Raw genomic sequence first — 17,288 nt, 5'->3', positions numbered from 1 at the left:
AGCAGCATATTAAAGCTGATGGTTTTGAAATTAGATGTTCAAAAATTAGATACATGTATCAATGTAATATTTGTGTCCACATACCTTTAACCACATGATATATGTACCTTTTGAGACTGCTGGTTGAATCAACAATCAGTTCATTTATTTTTGAGATTTCATATGTACTCACTTTTCTTTCCAACACCTTTCAGCTCAATCTGAACATTTCTAGTGGTATCTGCCTGTCCACCTGAAATGAGAAAGTTTTACTTGGATTTTACTCACTCAGTTAAAATCACATCATTCTCAGACTTCTCTGCATGAATCAAAGTTTATACTGTACCATTCCCACCATTCCCAGAGCCTCTGATTGATTCATAGACACAAATGTCACCTGCACATCAATAGAAATGAAAATAACATCAGGTTAGTCGCTTCATGTGTGTGAAACTTGCAGCACAGGGTATAATGTTATTATTGTGAAATATAACAACTGGATATGAATATAGAAGAGGGTTAGAAAAAGCTGTGAGAGCAATCAATATTAGATAGGACAGGCTGACCGTGGAGAAGAGACGAGTATACTGGCTGTTGATTTTCATCTTGGTCTGTAGCAGAGCTCTGATTGTTTCTCTGAGACTGGAGGAGGCTGACACATGTGGACAAAATAAATAGCACAAGGTCAAAGTAGTTAAAGTAAAAAACATGTTAAGTAGTTGTTGTGTTGAAGATGAGATACGAAAGTGTTGTACCAACCTGTTACAATATGTATCTGTGAAAAAGACGATAATTATTAATAATTATGTTTAATTATTTTGTATTGAAAATTGAACTACTGCTCAGTGTCATGACAATGATTTTGTCTGAGATAAACAGGAAAAGGTCTCACTCGTTGATTTTCTGTACCAGCACAACAGTAGCAGTGGGAGTAGAGTGATCAGTATGATACCACTGACCAGTCCAATGATTAGCGGCACAGGAAATGAAGAGCGAGACACTGCAACAATAAACAATAAGGGTCTCATGAGTAGGATGACCAAAAGCAGAATGGTCATTTTGATTTAACTATGTGACTTTTATGCTCTTTTCTGATTAATTATAGCAAGCCTATAGTAAGGAGTGTAATCAAGTGATTGATAGGCTTTGTTTCATGTACAAAAAACCACTTAACAGCTTGGACTGCAGAGGGCGCTGTTGCTCAGCAAAAGGATCATAGTGGAACTACTGCGTAACTGGAAAAGTTTCTCTTACTTATACAAACCAGTGGATGAAATCTGCTGAAATTAAAGCTACTAATTGACAAATATGGCTGCTTTTCTAGCTCATATTGTAGCACACATAAATGAAGACTGTATTAATCATACTCACATTTTACTGACATCCAGCTCTCTGATGACTCACTTCCTGAATATTCACACTTGTAGAAACCTTCATCTGACTTTGACACTGCAGAGATATTCAGCTCCCCCCTGTCATCATTTTGGACGAGTTTGCCATTTTTGTAAAAAGTGACATTGGAAAGTGAGTCGTCTGTTCTCAATACGCAGCCAAGAGTAACAGAATCCCCCTCAGCCACAGGATGGACAGGGCTCACCAGGACAATATTGGTATAATCTGTAAAACCATTTAAAAATATTAGCAATATGAATGACTTGACATTTCAGCTTGTATGCTTACAAATTAATTGTGTCACCGGCCACATTTAGTTTGGTTAATACTAGTCAGCTACATTTGTCTTGTATCTAACCATGACAACTGTACTCTTCAGTACGTTGAATGCATATGTAAACAATATAATACTAAAATATTAGATGTTAAATCACATTGTAGAATCATAGAAACATGCACAGTAAGAATAAATGTAATGAAAACCTACAACTTGCAGTGATGTTGACTGCGTTGCTGAATTCTCCTGATCCAGACTCACACCAGTACACTGCAGTATCATACCAGGAAAGCATCATGTTACATGTGAATCCAGTCATTCTCCACCAGTCAGAGCAGTGTGACATGTAGCCATGTTCAGGAAACCTCTTCACTCTCCACTCAGCAGAGTTTCCCTCACAGCTCAGTGAGACAGAGTCAGAGGTGAAGTGCTGCACTCTGTCAGGATTCACCGTGAGAGACGCTGCTGGATGAACATCTGAAAAATGTGTAATGAGGAGTCAATTATTGTTTTAATTCCTTTAAATTTGTTGAGCATCAAACATTGCAACAAGAGGCACTGCTTTCCTGAAACTGTTGACTGTTTAACACACTGTGTGTTTAATAGTCACAGTTTTGTTCTATTTAGTTTTTATCCTTTGTTCTTCTATTGGGAGTGCACACATTCAAGTACAAAGCATTAGTTTTCATGACAGAACATTTGCTTTTTGAGAGAACAAAGAAAAACAAACTCACCTCCAGACCAGACAAACTTTGGTTCACTATTGTCAGTATAAAACACTGGATCTCCTCTTCCAGCTCTACACACATATCCTGCTGTGTGTGTCTGACCATGAACGATGTAATAATCCTGTTCAGTCCCACTGCTGCTACCAGGTAACAACTCATAGCTGTAGGAGTCATCAGCTCTATGAAAATCAGTCCAATGCAGATGGTGATAGAAGTCATATATGTCTGACAATTTTGGCACAGTCTTATACCAGTAGAACCTCCATCCTGCAGATGGATGTTCAACCTCACAGTTCAGAGTTACTGAGGCTCCTGGACTCAGCCATGATGGAGACACAGTGAGGACAGCGAGGTTTATCTGTTGGAGAGTGATTTACTCAAGATAGAAAAAAAACACATTTTAAGTTATAGCATAGGCATGTTGTTAGATTAATTATTTAGCACAAACTCAGAGACATGTATGTTTTATCTGTGTGAATAAAACATGACTTGACTCACCAAAAAACACTTTTAATGTGAGGCAATTACTCCATCCTGTTGAATTCTGTTGTGAACTTTTCACTCTGCCCTTACACCAGTAGTCTCCACTGTGGGATGATGAAGCAGGACTGATCCTGTGTTCATGTTGATTTGAAGGTTTGAATGAGGTGGTTGTTTCCCATTCATACTCCCACTCAGTGTCTCCTCCTCCCTGGATCTCACATCTGACAGTGATCGTCTCTCCTGAGTATATCTTAGGCCAGGCGGGTTGCAGAGTCACAACAGCTCTGTTGGTGACTATCCATGTTTAGAATTCACCAGTAGAGATAGAATATGGCAAATGGTATTTTGGCATCAACCATTTTATGATCTCATGAATGCAGAATAGATTTTGTAAAACAAAAAGTCTTTGCGACACTCACCAATTTTGTGAATATTGACTGAGTGACTGTACTCTGTGTAGTAAACTGGGTCTCCTCTTCCTCCTCTGCAGATGTAGAGTCCTTCCTGTGAGACACTGACAGCTTGTCCACTTGAGTAGAAAACAGCGTCTTGTCTCATCTGGGGTTCAGAGCTTTTCTTGGCTCTGTACCAATAGTAACTCCAGTCCGATGATGATGGGTTGACAGAACAAGCCAGGGGCACACTGCCCCCTGCTGGAAAGGCTCTCTGGTCAGCACTCAGGTTGGCATTTGGTCTTTCTGCTGATGTAAAACAAAAATATTGCTAATGTCCCTGGTATTAGAGATGGTGATTGCTTAATGTCTCTCTCCCTCTGGCCCTGCTGATGTGGTCCAAATGTCTGAGGTGTTTTTTTAATCAGATCACCAGCTATGTTGTTATATGTTAACATACATTCAAGGAGACTATTCTTGAAACACAGTCATTCTTACCAGAAACCGTCAATGTGAGGATATCGCTCCATTCTGTTGAGGAATACACATCCAATTTATCTTTACCCCTACACCTGTAGTTCCCACTGTTGGACACAGATGCACTGATAATGTATTCATTGTGCATTGGAACTGTGTTTGAGTTTGGTTTGCTCCATTCATACTCCCACTCGGTGTTTCCACCTCCATAAATCAGGCATGTAACAGTGACCGTCTCACCGCTGAATATCAGAGACCAGTTGGGTTGCAAGGACACGACAGCCTTGTTGGAAACTGTTCACAAATAGAAACAGAAGAAACTAATCATAAGCACTTACTCTCCAAGTTGAATTACTCCAAACTAAAGCACCATCACTTACCTCTTTTCTCAATTGTGACTGCATTGCTGTCCTCTGTGAAGAAAACTGTGTCTTTTCTCCTTCCTCTGCAGTGGTAGATCCCTCCTTGTGAGATAGTGATATCTCTATGTGGTTCAGCATCCCTTATGGTCCGAGCTTCAGAAGAGTGAGAGGAACGCCTGAACCAGTAGTACTGCCACTCAGTGGAGTCCTCCACAGAGCAGGTCAGTGTTATGTTGCCCTCCACTGGTATGGTTCTCTTATCTGCCATAACTGTGGGCCTGGGTTTATATGCTGTTGATTTTTTTGTGACAAAAGGTTAAGTGTCTGTTGATTGACAGATGAATTCACACAAAAAAAAACTTGAAAGACAATCTGACTTACATGATACTGTGAGCGTGAAGGCATCACTCCACACTGTTGAGGAATACAAGTCCCTTCTACCCTTACACCAGTAGTCTCCGCTGCAGAAAACAGAAGCACTGCTAAGCCTATATTCACTGTGCATGGGAGGTGTATATGAGCTGGTAGTTCTCCATTCATACTCCCACTCAGTGTCTCCACCTCCCTGGATCTCACATCTGACAGTGATCGCCTCGCCACTGTATACCTGAGTCCAGTTGTGTAGCCGGGTCACAGAGATCCTATTGGACACTATTCACACCACAAATACAAACATTTAGATTCAAACTGAAAAGTAAAATCAACAGAGAAACCTTTAACAAAAGTTACTAAACTTACAAGTTTTCTCAATGCGAATCTCATCACTGTCCTCTGTGAAGAAACCTGGGTTGCCTCTTCGTCCTCTGCACCGGTAGATGCCTTCATGTGAGACGCTGATAGAGTTTTGCACACCATCTGCTACAATCATAGTTTCATAAGAGTCTGAGGTGCGTCTGAACCAGTCATACTTCCAGCCCCCAGAGACCAGAACAGAACAGGTCAGTGTCAAAGTGCCAGCCACCGGTATGGATGTCCCATCTGCTCTCAGAGTGGCCGTGGGTCTGTGTGCTGTTTGGTTAAGAATAATGTCATTATTAATTATGTCTTGTATTCAGAGCAGCAAGATATACTGATGTCCTGCTATAGTCACATTATATGTACACATATGTGCAGGCTGTTGTGTCTCCAGCTGCCTAGCTGGCTCTAGCTACTGGATTTAGTGGTAGTTATTTGTCCATCACAGGCAAAAAGAATGAGAAGTGCAACCAGACGTAAACAGAACAGTCTGCAGATTCTCTGCTCTTTCCTTCCTGTTGATAGTTCACTGATTCTCTCACAGCAGCTTTGCTACAGGTAATGGTAAATCTGATATCTTACCTGACACAGATAGAGTGACCTTATTACTCTGTTTTGTCACATTTGTCAAGTCCTTGTGGTGACCGATGCACTGATAGTCACCACTCAAGTCTGCCGTTAGGTTAAGTGAGTAGGAGTTATTTGCATCGAAGGAGACAATATGTTGACCATTCCAGTTGAATGTGTAATGCCAGTCAGTGTCATATCCATCTCTCATGTCACATGTGAAGGTAATGCATTCTCCAGTGAATAAATAGGGTGATTTTGGTTCAAGGGTCAGCTCAGCATCTACAACAAAACACAAACATACACACGACAGTCCTTTGTTGTCAGATGAAATTAAACAATGCATACATTAATAACATTATAAACAAAGAAAAAGATGTGATTAGGAGTGATACAATGTATAAAGAGAAAAACAGGTAATAAAGAAAATTATTCAGTCACCTTCAATGTGTCCACAGTCGAGGAATGTACTCAGCACTAAAATAAAGATTGGTGCCTTGTCAGACATTATCAAACTGGGTAAATCACCAAATACAGTGAAGAGAGGTGGTTAGATTTGCCAAAAACTGGGCTCAAGTAAAAGTGCAAAAGTACACACAGAAAAATGACTTGAGCAGCAAGAAACCCCCAAAAACTAAAGAAAAAAGTGACAATACTGTCTTTATCCCATTTCTTTTTTGACCATGTTAACCACAGATGAATTACATGAATACATTTTTAAAATTGCCTTCTCTGCTTGCTGCCTCTTGTATTATTATACATACTATAATTTAGCAAATAAATCAACAAATCAGATAAGAATGGACCATGTCTGTTATGACAAAAAGTAAATATAAAGAGTGTTAATGTGTGCATAGATGCCCCAAGTCCTATCACTGATACACCCAGTCTCTCCAGTCACATAGACAATAAGATCACAGAAGTGGCCAGATTAGCCTTGAATGTTACTGAAAATCTCTCTAATATAAGATGACTCATTAAGATCATTAGGAGATAACGATGTGATGTTTCACCATGAATTGTCTCTGAAATACAATTATTTAAAAAATAATAATAAAAGTAGCACTATAAATGCAAATGAACTGAGCAAACCATTTACTCTAAAAGTTACTTAAGTAAGTTCTGTACCTCCTGTTACATTTTCCCTAATGTCCCATTCAAACAATGAAAGTTACAGACATACTCACAGAATAATGACAGTACACAAAGCAAAGTCTGCCCCATCCTGGCATCCAGCACCAACACTCTATCACTGTTTCTAAAACACAGAGAGGCTAAAACTGCAGCAGGAAGGGGAACAGAGAACTGCGTTATCATATCACTATGAGAGAAGAGGTTGTGTGCTACTTTTTCTGAGTTTAGCCCACCTCAGGTTCCTTTTTTCACACAGAACTTATACCACTTCACTGGGTTTTAAACACTTATTTTAACATGTAACGCTTCCTGTCGAGCCACCAGACATAGCCTGCACCACATGGTCCTGCATGTTAGACAGAAGCAGGACGGCACTACTCAGTTACTGAAAATAATTATTGAACATTTTGCATGATATGATATGTCGTATAGTTGTGTGTTTTGTGTGAACACAGATCACAAGACAGCAACGATGAAAATTATGAGATGAAAAATGTAAAACCTATCATCCAAATTTACAGTATATGAGAGTTATTATATAGAATTACTTTTGTAGATTAACATGATTTACTATTCTAATAGTTTTAGATTAAATGACTATAAACCACATCTCTGTATGGAGAGATATCATCAAAGGCCTCTGACCAACACTCATTGGAGAATGTCTGAATGCCTGACTTGCAGGTCAGCCAATAATCTGACATTTGTGTGTTGACTTAACTTGTGTCAGAAAATACACCTGTGCCATCAGCATAGATAGTTCAGCCCAGTTTAAAGGAGGACATAAAAAGGAGAACCAGGTGCTGCAGTAGTTGTAGACCTCAAATATGTATTTTTACCCAAAAGAAAAAACTGCATTAAATTTAAAAACAGAATTTAGAATTTACATCAGTGGTGTATGCGAGCAAAGAACAGAGGAAAGCGTCCTGTCACTGCATCATTTGTAGAAGTTCACACATTGAGGTGAAATCCTGACTTCTGCTTTGGTCACAAGCACAAGAAGACAAAGTCATTTCTGAGCTAAATATAAACTGTATCTTAAACAGAGGTAAACTCCGTCCACTAGTGTTGTAGTGGAGTCACTAAACCTGAAGTTCAGATATCAAAATGTTGCCTGAGGAGAAACAACTGCTAGTCAGTACCAAATATAGTCAACTTCACTTCCTCTTGACACATTTATAAAAAGGTTTTGTCAAATAGATGCTTAGACGGTGTCATTGTCATATTGGCACCAGATCTTCCCTTTCCTCACACAGCAGCAAATGACATACTATGCTTGGGACAGCTGTGCAGTTAAAATATTATATAGTTGTAAGTTACAATGCACGTCAGTAGATGATATAACAATAAAAACAGCTGCCATTCCTGTGATTTTGAAACGTTTCACTGGTGGTGTGTTTTAGAAGAAAAAAATGAGCAGGATGGTGGCTAAAAAATGTTTTATTTTTTTGTCTGCAAATTAATATAGCAAGATTATTTCTGGCTTCACACTGAAAGATTACAACTTAACATGCTGTATATGCTCAAATACATGTAAAACTTTAAAGTTCAGTTTATAATTTAAAAGTATCAGAAAGCTCAGAATGGGCAGCACAGTGGTGCAGTGGTTAGCACTGTCGCATCACAGCAAGAAGGTTCCAGGTTCTAGCCTCGGTTTGAGCCCAGGGCTTTTCTGTGTGGAGTTTGCGTGTTCTCCCTGTGCCTGTGTGGGTTCTCTCTGACTTCTTCCCACAGTCCAAAGACATGCACGTTAGGTTAACTGGTGAATCTAAATTGCCCACAGGTGTGAATGTGAGTGTGAATGGTTGTTTGTCTAGAGGTGTTGGCTCTGCGATGGATTGGCAGTCCGTACAGGGTGTACCCCATCTCTTGCCCAATGACAGGTGGGATAGGCTCCACCCCCCCGTGACCCTTAACAGATAAGCGGTATTAATAATGAATGAATGAATAAACTCAGACTTATGCAGCATTCATGTTTTGTTGCTTCCAAGGTTGCTTGTTGTGATCTGTGAATCTCTTGTTTTGCTGATGATACACTTCTCTTCATGGACCTGGAAAGCAGTCAAAATAAATAACTGAAAAGCTGAAAAGAAAAGACATAGACTGAACATATGAGAGGTTTGTTTGACATTTTACTGCGTTTACTTTCTTTCAAAAACATGCAACATTTACCCTGCGATATCATCAAAAATGATCTCAGTTATCCCCCTGAATGCACAGTCATCTTCAGCTTCCTCTATGTATTTTCAGTACTAAAGTTAAGACGCCCTTATTTTATGGTAGCAACAGAAGATGAGATGAAACTCATTTCAGCTTGTTAATCAAATAAAACCCTGAAACAAACTTTAACGCGGGTTCTGAAGCTCCGGTGCTTACGTTTTCTGTTGTTTTTTTTTTTCTTTTTATTGGCAACTAGAGTCAGAGAAGCAACAAGCCTAGACACTGCTGGTCAGCACGAGTGGACACATTTCAACTTTTTAGTTCCTCTTTACACATGTAGAGATGTGTCACTGTGATAGTCAAATTTAGACAGCAGTGACACCACAGCTAATATGTTCACACACAACCATTTGATAAAATAAAAAAATTGAAAAATGCTGTTCTAGAGGTGGCAAAAAAATTCACAAAAATAAGATACTATACATCTCTATTTCACAATCTGTAAAATAGACAGTATATATAAAGGACCTGCTTTAAATGAATGGTGTGAAAATATTTGAATCTGCATGATACCCAGGTCCATATGTACATGAGGAGAGACATAATAAAAGGTACATAAGTTTTATTATTGTTGGTTTTGAGTGTTAAGAGTGTGAGCAAGGCCACTTTAAATCAACATCCTCTATGTAATTCTCAAAGATGACAATATACTCTTTTATAAAGGTGTATTTTTTATATATAAAAAACAGTAACTGAATATCTGTAGTTATACATGAACATTCATACCGTTGGCCAGTTCTTCCCTCATGTTATAATAGTCAGAGCTCTCCTCTGGATCATCATGTCCCCCTGTTAAGATGATCATATGAAAGCATTTTGCAAAACATGCACAAAATATCTTTAAAATATAATCAAAGATTTATTACATTGTTTTTATGTCATCTGTCATACCCAGTTCATCACTTTTGTCGAGACCAGTCAGATGATGCGAAGGGAATGCACCTAAAATAAGAATGTTTTTACTGCATTAAAATTTTAACTTGATTAATTACAATCACATAAACTTAGGTGATTATGTTAAATCTGATGGTTACACATACCAGTTGTACCATCTGTGGTATTTTTGGATCCTCTGATGGATTCATAGACAGAAACGTCACCTACAGGTCAGTGAAAAATCATGACAAAGTTAGGTCACTGGTCACATGTTCAAGGCACAAACTGTTGAATTTCCCATTAAAAGCCAGCTGTCCTGAAATAGTCATAAAAATAGTAAGTATTAAATGGAAGGCTGACCGTGGAGAAGAGAGGAGTACACAGGCTGTTGAGTTTCACTGGCTGTTTGGTCCATAGCAAAGTCCTGATTGGTGCTCAGAGACTGGATCGGCCTTGAATGCGTAGTACATATAGTAAATATAACCAAGAAACACAGAATGAACTGCTGTTACACTGAAGATGAGAGAAGATAGAGTTGCACCAACCTGTCACAGTATGAACCTGTGAAAAAGACAGTTGTTATTAGATGGTTTTGTAAAGCAAAATGTTCATTTTCACATGTCATGACATCAGAGTTCCTCTGTCATTTTAAAAAGAAAAAATGAATGAGTTTAATGTTGTCTCACCTTTGGCTTTTTTGTAGTGACACAGCAGGAATAGGAGGATAATCATTACAATTCCAGAAAGCAGACCACCAAGAACTGGTACAGGAAAAGAAGACTCCAATGCTGCAGAAAAAGGTACAGAAATCTGAAGTAAATTGTTATCCACACACAAATGCAACCTGATCCAGTTTGTCAGTGGCAATCCATGCACACACATTTAACAATCTATGGAAAGCAAAAGAACTTCTCCAACATTTTTAGAGATTTATATGCATGTGTCTGCCACAGTGACAGCACATGGACTTTTAATCTGAAATAATGAGTGGATTAGCCAGAAAAATGCAGTAATAATCATACTCACATTTTACTGCCACCCAGCTCTGTCGCGACTCCTTTCCTGAGCATTCACACTTATAGAAACCTTCATCTGACTTTGACACTGCAGAGATATTCAGCTCCTGTCTGGTGTCATTTTGGATGAGTTTGTCATTGTGATAGAAAAACACATTGGAATCTAATTCTGTGGTTGTCAGCTTGCAGCCAAGTGTTACAGGGTCTCCCTTAGTCACAGGATGGACAGGGCTCACCAGGATAATGTCTTTTGCTGTAAAACAATGAAGAAATTCAAATTAAATCAACAGTTGTAAATAAATAACTAATTCATTCAAGATAGACAATATTGTCAAAACATACTCTGTCCAGTGATGTTGACTGCATTGCTGAACTCTCCTGACTGGGACTCGCACCAGTACACTGCATCACCCTCCTGTAATCTGTGGATGTTACATGTGGATCCAGTTATCGTCCCCCACTCAGAACAGTCTAACAAGTCTTTATCAGTAAACCTCTTCACTCTCCACTCAGCAGAGTTTCCCTCACAGCTCAGTGAGACGGAGTCAGAGGTGAAGTGCTGCACTCTGTCAGGATTCACTGTGAGAGACGCTGCTGGATGAAGATCTGAAAAACATGGAATGATTAAGCTTAGTACAAAGATCTTATGAGATAAAGGACACAAAGGTGGACTGAACCAAATGGATGGAAATCACAACCATACATAAAGAAAATACATTAGAAATCGAGAAGAAGTCAAAGATACAAACTCACCTCCAGACCAGACAAACTTTGGTTCACTGTACTGAGTGTAATACACTCGGTCTCCTCTTCCAGCTCTACACACATATCCTGCTGTGTGTGTCTGACCATGAACGATGTAGGAATCCTGTTCAGTCCCACTGCTGCTACCAGGTAACAGCTCATAGCTGTAGGAGTTGTGTGACAGATCAGGAACAGTCTTATACCAGTAGAACCTCCATCCTGCAGATGGATGTTCAACCTCACAGTTCAGAGTTACTGAGGCTCCAGGACTCAGCCATGATGGAGACACAGTGAGGACAGGCCGAGGTTTATCTGTTGGAGAGTGATTTTCTTAGAATGAATGTTATAGTGCATACTCCAGAACTTTTTTTACATTGCAGGTGCACTTACTGTCATATACTATCAAGGTGAAGGCATCACTCCACTCCGTCATAGACATTTGAGCATTTTTCTTCCTGCCCATACACCTGTAGTCTCCACTGTAGGACCTATAAGCAATAATCAAGGTTTCATGTTGTGCTGGGGGTTTGATGGAGCTGCTTGTTTTCCATTCATACTCCCACTCAGTATCTTCCTCATCCTTGATATCACACTTGAGGGTGATGGTCTCTTCTTTATATATCTTAGGCCAGTTGGGTTGCACAGTCACGACAGCCCTGTTTGCAACTGTTCACATTAAAGAATAAACCCACAAAAAAGCGATTATAATTTACAAAACAGATTTCATTTTCTGCACTGTGTATTCAACATCATATTGCCATACTCACCAAGTTTGTAAAGAGTTATGACTTCGCTGTACTCTGTGTAGTAAACTGGGTCTCCCCTTCCCCCTCTGCACCAGTAGAGTCCTTCCTGTGAAACTCTGATTTGTCCCTTTGCTTGTAAAACAGCATTTGGTGCGTTCAGTTGTTTGCGTTCAGGGTTTCTCTTGTCTCCTCTGTACCAGTAGTATTTCCAAGCAGGTGATAGTCTCTCAGTGCAGGTCAGGGTCACACTGCCACCTATTGGAATGACTCGTCTCTCAGCATTTATGTTGGCCTTTGGTTTCTTTTCTGTTTAGAGTAAGAACATAAAAAAAATGTCCCAATCATTCTGTGTTAATGCTATTTGCTGGTTTCATAAGTCAGAGCATCAAACTACACATGTTGCGGGTATGTAATTTTCTGTCAGAAAACATGCTGTCAACATATCAATGACCTATGACAGCGATTTTTGTGAGATACTGTATATAATGGGAGAGTTATTGGTTGTTATCTCAAAATACCCACTAACCCCTGCCAACATCTGGCTTTTGCTTCAATCATCATCACACTGAGGGACACAACAACACTATGAATGTTCATACAGTTTTTCATTATTATCACTGGCATTTTTGTTTGATGGAATTGTGGAGCCGCACATGTGTTGCCTGCTCAACCTGGAGATGTTGTGGTTACAAAGTTGTGGTATCTTTCTTGTACAGATAAATGAAAACATGACATTTTCACTCAGGATGAAAGACGGTAAAACTTACGAGATACTGTCAACGTGATAGCATCACTCCATTCAGTTGAAGAATACAAGTTTCCACTGTGTCTACCCTTACACCAGTAGTTCCCGCTGTCAGACTTAAGAGCCTTCCTAATCTTATATTCATTATGGCTCACTGATGTGTTTGAGGCAGATTTCATCCATTCATACGTCCACTTAGTACCTCCACCTCCCTGGATCTCACAGCTGAGAGTGATCGTCTCACCACTGAATATCTGGGTGCAGTTTGGCTTCAGAGTCACAACAGCCCTGCTGGAAACTGATAACATACCCAGTTACAACAGAAATAAAAGCATAAATGTCAGTGTTTTTTGCAGCACTGGCAATCATAAATGCACTGTGAAACAAATTGCTACACTCACCAATTTTGTGAATAGTCAGCATATTGCTATTCCTCTGTGAGGATCTTCAGGTCACTTTTCTCTCCTCTGCACCAGTAGATGCCTCCTTCTGTGACGCTGATATTTCTGTTTCTCATGAATATTTCTACCACAGGTCCTGTAGTTCGTCTGAACCACCGATATCTCCAGCGGGAGGAGTCATCAGTATCCACAGAGCAGGTCAGCATCACACTTCCTCTCATTGGTACGGTTCTTTTATCACCTCTCAGGGTGGCGGTAACATTTTGTGCTGTTGATTCTGATATAGAAATATGTTTTACACATAGATATTATTTGCTGTTTTAGGGCAATTACCATCCCCTTTCTGGTGTTTAATACATTACATCTATAAGCACATCTAACAGTGATGTCAATGTGTTCTCCAAATAAATCTAATTGAGCCATTTGCACTAAACAGTCAGTTCATTGCTGTAAGTGTCTTGCACAAACTAATGAATGAGCTAACTACTGCTCTGATTAATCCTCTATTTGGTTTTTATTAATGCCAATAATTCTAAATATTTAAGTGTCTGACATTAAAACAGGATAGGATTAAGCACATTCAGTTTTTTTATTTGCCACTCCTTCACAGAAAGAGGAAATGAGTTAAGAGTGACAGTAGCTAGAAACATCTTTGATGAATATATGGAAAAACAGAAGTATAAATTGTGTGATCACCTTGAGCGACTCCATACTTGCGGAACGTGTTCATCACTAAAATAAACATTGATATTTCATTATATCATTCATTACATCAGAGAGTTTCAAAATAACAAGGGATTTTTTTTTTCCAAAAGCTGGACTTTCATGTGTTTCGATATAGAAATATGAAATCATAATTAATGATCAAATAACATTACTATAACTTTTTTTAACAAATTACTGAGACTGTAAACAAGCCAAAGGATTTGTTAAAGTTTCGCCTGCAGTATAAACTATAAACAATACAGGTTATACCAATCCATCACACAAACAACTAAGTAAAAACTTGGCAAACTACTGATGCTCTGTCCTCACTATAAAATGTTCCTTTATCTGTGCCATTAAAACAGAAAGTGTCTGAAGTACTCACATAACACCAGCACACAGAGCAAGGTGTGTCCCATCCTCACATCCAGGACAGACGCTCTGCATCTGAGGAATGTGTCCAACTCAGTGTGTGAAACTTGAATAATAAGAGAGAAAATGAAACAGAATTCATGCCAATTTCTGCTCTGGTTTTCGCAATATTTGATCATCCCCGCCTTCTTCCTCTTTGAAAGAAGAAGATTCAGTTGACTTTTGGACAGTTTTGGTGTATGAAAAAATATGTAAATATAATCATTCAAAAATATGAGAATATTGCATTAGGTTTTGTGTTACAGTGTATCATTTATTTAAAGACATATTTAATAATGTAATAAAATGAAAATGAAATATTTAATGATTGTTATGTTTATGTTCGTATTACTCAAGACTAGAAATAGACATGATGATATAATGTTTAGTAGATCACCAAAGAGGAACTGGAAACAAAAATGTGAAGTGAACTAATCTCCATGGTGAAATCATTTTGCTGTATCATTGAAAGTGCAGCTGATGCTTCAGAGGGCTTTCCAATATGTACACAAAATCCTCTCTCCTTAGACTCAAACTAAATTAGGAAAACGTCCTTCATCAGAAAAAAATGAAGAAACCTCAGGAAACAAACATAAAGTAACAACTATAACAACTAAATATCTAAAGAGAAAAACATTTTGCTTTCTTCATTAAGTGTAATTTGGCACTGTCATTTAAAAGTATCAGTTCACATAATGAACATCTGACAGTTCAGGTTATTGCATAATTTCCTGTTTGTGTAAGACAGTTGATTTTTCTGCAAAAAACGGTATACTATAAAGATTACTAGGAGAGAAGGCATTCAACTTTGTTAGAGTAAAATGCAAATGACAGCTCCCTGCTGGGAAAAAAAAAGTTTGTTGTTGCCTAAAAAGGTGAAAGACCAAACTTTAAAAAATACAAACTAAGAGCTGAAAAAAATATTTATATAGCACCAGGATGGCCAGTAAGAAAAGGCCTGCAGCTTTAAGTTCTCTGTGATTTATGGGTGCAACACAACCTTATTTCTTATGGTTTTATTGTTATCTTTAGGCTGCCCCAGTGATTTAAATAATGTTGTATCCTACAGTTAACACCTGAGTTAAGAGAGATGATGCTTGAGGAAAGAATGAAGTCCAGAGACTATCAACAAAGACACACAGATGGTGCAGAGGGCTTGCTGAGAACCCAGGGCCAGAGGACATCACTGAGATGTTGCAAGGAAGATGGTTACAAGGTAAAGATGAGTTCACTCAGAGAAACATGAATTTCTGGGCTTCTGAAAAATAAAGATTACAACTCCTTGGCTTAAAAATATAAAATACAAAGAGTAATAATTGACTTTGTTTATTGCTGGATGTGTCCTGTCAACAGTTGTACAGGCGTCTCTTCCCCTTATGGTGAAAATAATTTTTGGGCCATTTCGTTGCAGTGCTTCGAGTGGCCACTGAAAAAAAATGGCTGCAAGGATGAGCGGCGGAACCGTATCTTGTGCTTTTAATACATCCACGATCCAGACCTTATCGGTATCCTACCGTCCCTGCGGATGTATTATAAGACCAATCAGAGGCGGTTCCTGGGCGGAACAGAATCTGATAGCCAATTGGCGTTTACGCTGACGTTGTTGGCTTGCCTGTGTTGCCATTGGCTATGACATTCTGAGCGGAAAGAGGCGGAGCAACGACGACGGGGAAAACAGATTAAAATCAGCGTTTGAACCATCTCCTCGGTTTGTCAGTACCGCGAAAAAGCCTAATTTCCTAAGAGACCTGGATGCTAAAAGAAGCTTTGGAGCTGTTTTTTTTGTCGAACACGAGTGAGGCTGTGGGCTGAATTCACCTGCGGCCCGAAGGTAAGGACAAGGAGCGGACCAGCTAGCGGCTAGCGTTAGCGGACGAGCGTTAGCATTAGCCTTCTCTTTTAATGACATGTCTTCCATTTTCACTCGTTTTTATCGCATGGGTAAGAATGTGGTTGTTTTTCTGTGACTGAGGCGTCCCTGACATTATATTGTCCACATTGTGGAACCCCAACGTGGACGGGCGGAAATACAACAAGCTCTTGATAGTCTTGATTAAATCCCTAGTGTGTTTGTTTACCGTCACTTAAGCGACATTTTGCATCTACTTGTAAATTTGTGTTCCGTTCGTGTCATTTAACTCAACTCATTGCGGTCTGTCAGGTTGTTGTCATCGTTTTGTGTCTCTGTGGTCATTTTGTATTATACTGCGTCTGTACCTGGCTGCCTTTACATGTGGACGTCAGCCTTAGCATTAGCTGCGAGCGTTAGTATTATCCTTATCTGTTAGTGATGCTTTTGGACAGACACCCCAACATCACCTTACAGACCAACAGGTATGTGTAATTGCTCAGAGCTCAAGGTGACTTTTCAATCAACAGTATTTTCTATTTATCATATTACAAAGAAAACTATTAAATTCTTACCTCTCAAGCCTCTGTCTTCAAGCAAATATTTGTAAATGTGTCAAAATAGTTGCCAATCTTGTGTCTGTGTATAAAACAACAAATGCAACATTTTCTGTCTTGGATTGTTATTGATAAGGATCAGTCAAAATGGGATTGAAAAATATCTTAACTTCACTTTCATTGTACATGACCAGAAATTCTTAATTAGATGCATATGCAAAACATACTACACTACACAGTACAAAACAATATCAGTTCTACAATCAAGGTATTGGGGTGAGTTAATTTTAACTGTTGGTCAGAGGGTAATTTTTTAAATATCTTTACAGTGTATAATGACTGATTCTACACTTACTTGAAATGTTTCACATAAGCTGCTGTAAATGTGGTCGTTATTCATTAAATGAAAACAACACAAAAAAATACACTTTAAATATGTGTTAATAAGAAAGTTGAAATGTAAAATAATGGTTCTGTATGAGACTGTCTGTG

General features: G+C 38.9%; 1 protein-coding gene and 1 long non-coding RNA gene across 2 annotated transcripts; both read right to left on the bottom strand.

Moving 5' to 3' along the window:
• Positions 1-219: 219 nt before the first annotated feature.
• LOC108890852 (uncharacterized) lies at positions 220-708 on the bottom strand. Its single transcript, XR_007814521.1, has 3 exons — positions 546-708; positions 326-376; positions 220-232 (listed from the first exon to the last, which is right to left on the bottom strand). It is a non-coding gene; the product is annotated as an uncharacterized LOC108890852 (long non-coding RNA).
• Positions 709-2,612: 1,904 nt separating this feature from the next.
• LOC108890818 (uncharacterized) lies at positions 2,613-14,502 on the bottom strand. Its single transcript, XM_051075748.1, has 26 exons — positions 14,365-14,502; positions 13,971-14,006; positions 13,275-13,551; positions 12,896-13,171; positions 12,150-12,434; positions 11,773-12,048; positions 11,392-11,712; positions 10,981-11,244; positions 10,649-10,891; positions 10,309-10,410; positions 10,168-10,183; positions 9,983-10,074; positions 9,787-9,846; positions 9,638-9,688; positions 9,473-9,535; positions 8,342-8,437; positions 6,580-6,672; positions 5,834-5,869; positions 5,408-5,674; positions 4,829-5,098; positions 4,472-4,741; positions 4,109-4,381; positions 3,750-4,022; positions 3,279-3,560; positions 2,875-3,153; positions 2,613-2,752 (listed from the first exon to the last, which is right to left on the bottom strand). Exons 3-26 carry the CDS (start codon positions 13,294-13,296, stop codon positions 2,664-2,666), a joined length of 4,299 nt encoding a protein of 1,432 aa, XP_050931705.1. The 5' UTR covers positions 13,297-13,551; positions 13,971-14,006; positions 14,365-14,502; the 3' UTR covers positions 2,613-2,663.
• Positions 14,503-17,288: the final 2,786 nt, after the last annotated feature.

The sequence above is a fragment of the Lates calcarifer genome, linkage group LG14 (assembly GCF_001640805.2).
Source record: "Lates calcarifer isolate ASB-BC8 linkage group LG14, TLL_Latcal_v3, whole genome shotgun sequence".
Taxonomy (NCBI): Eukaryota; Metazoa; Chordata; class Actinopteri; family Centropomidae; genus Lates; species Lates calcarifer.
The sequence above is the reverse complement of the archived record's forward strand: the minus strand, read 5'-3'. Positions and strand labels throughout refer to the sequence as shown.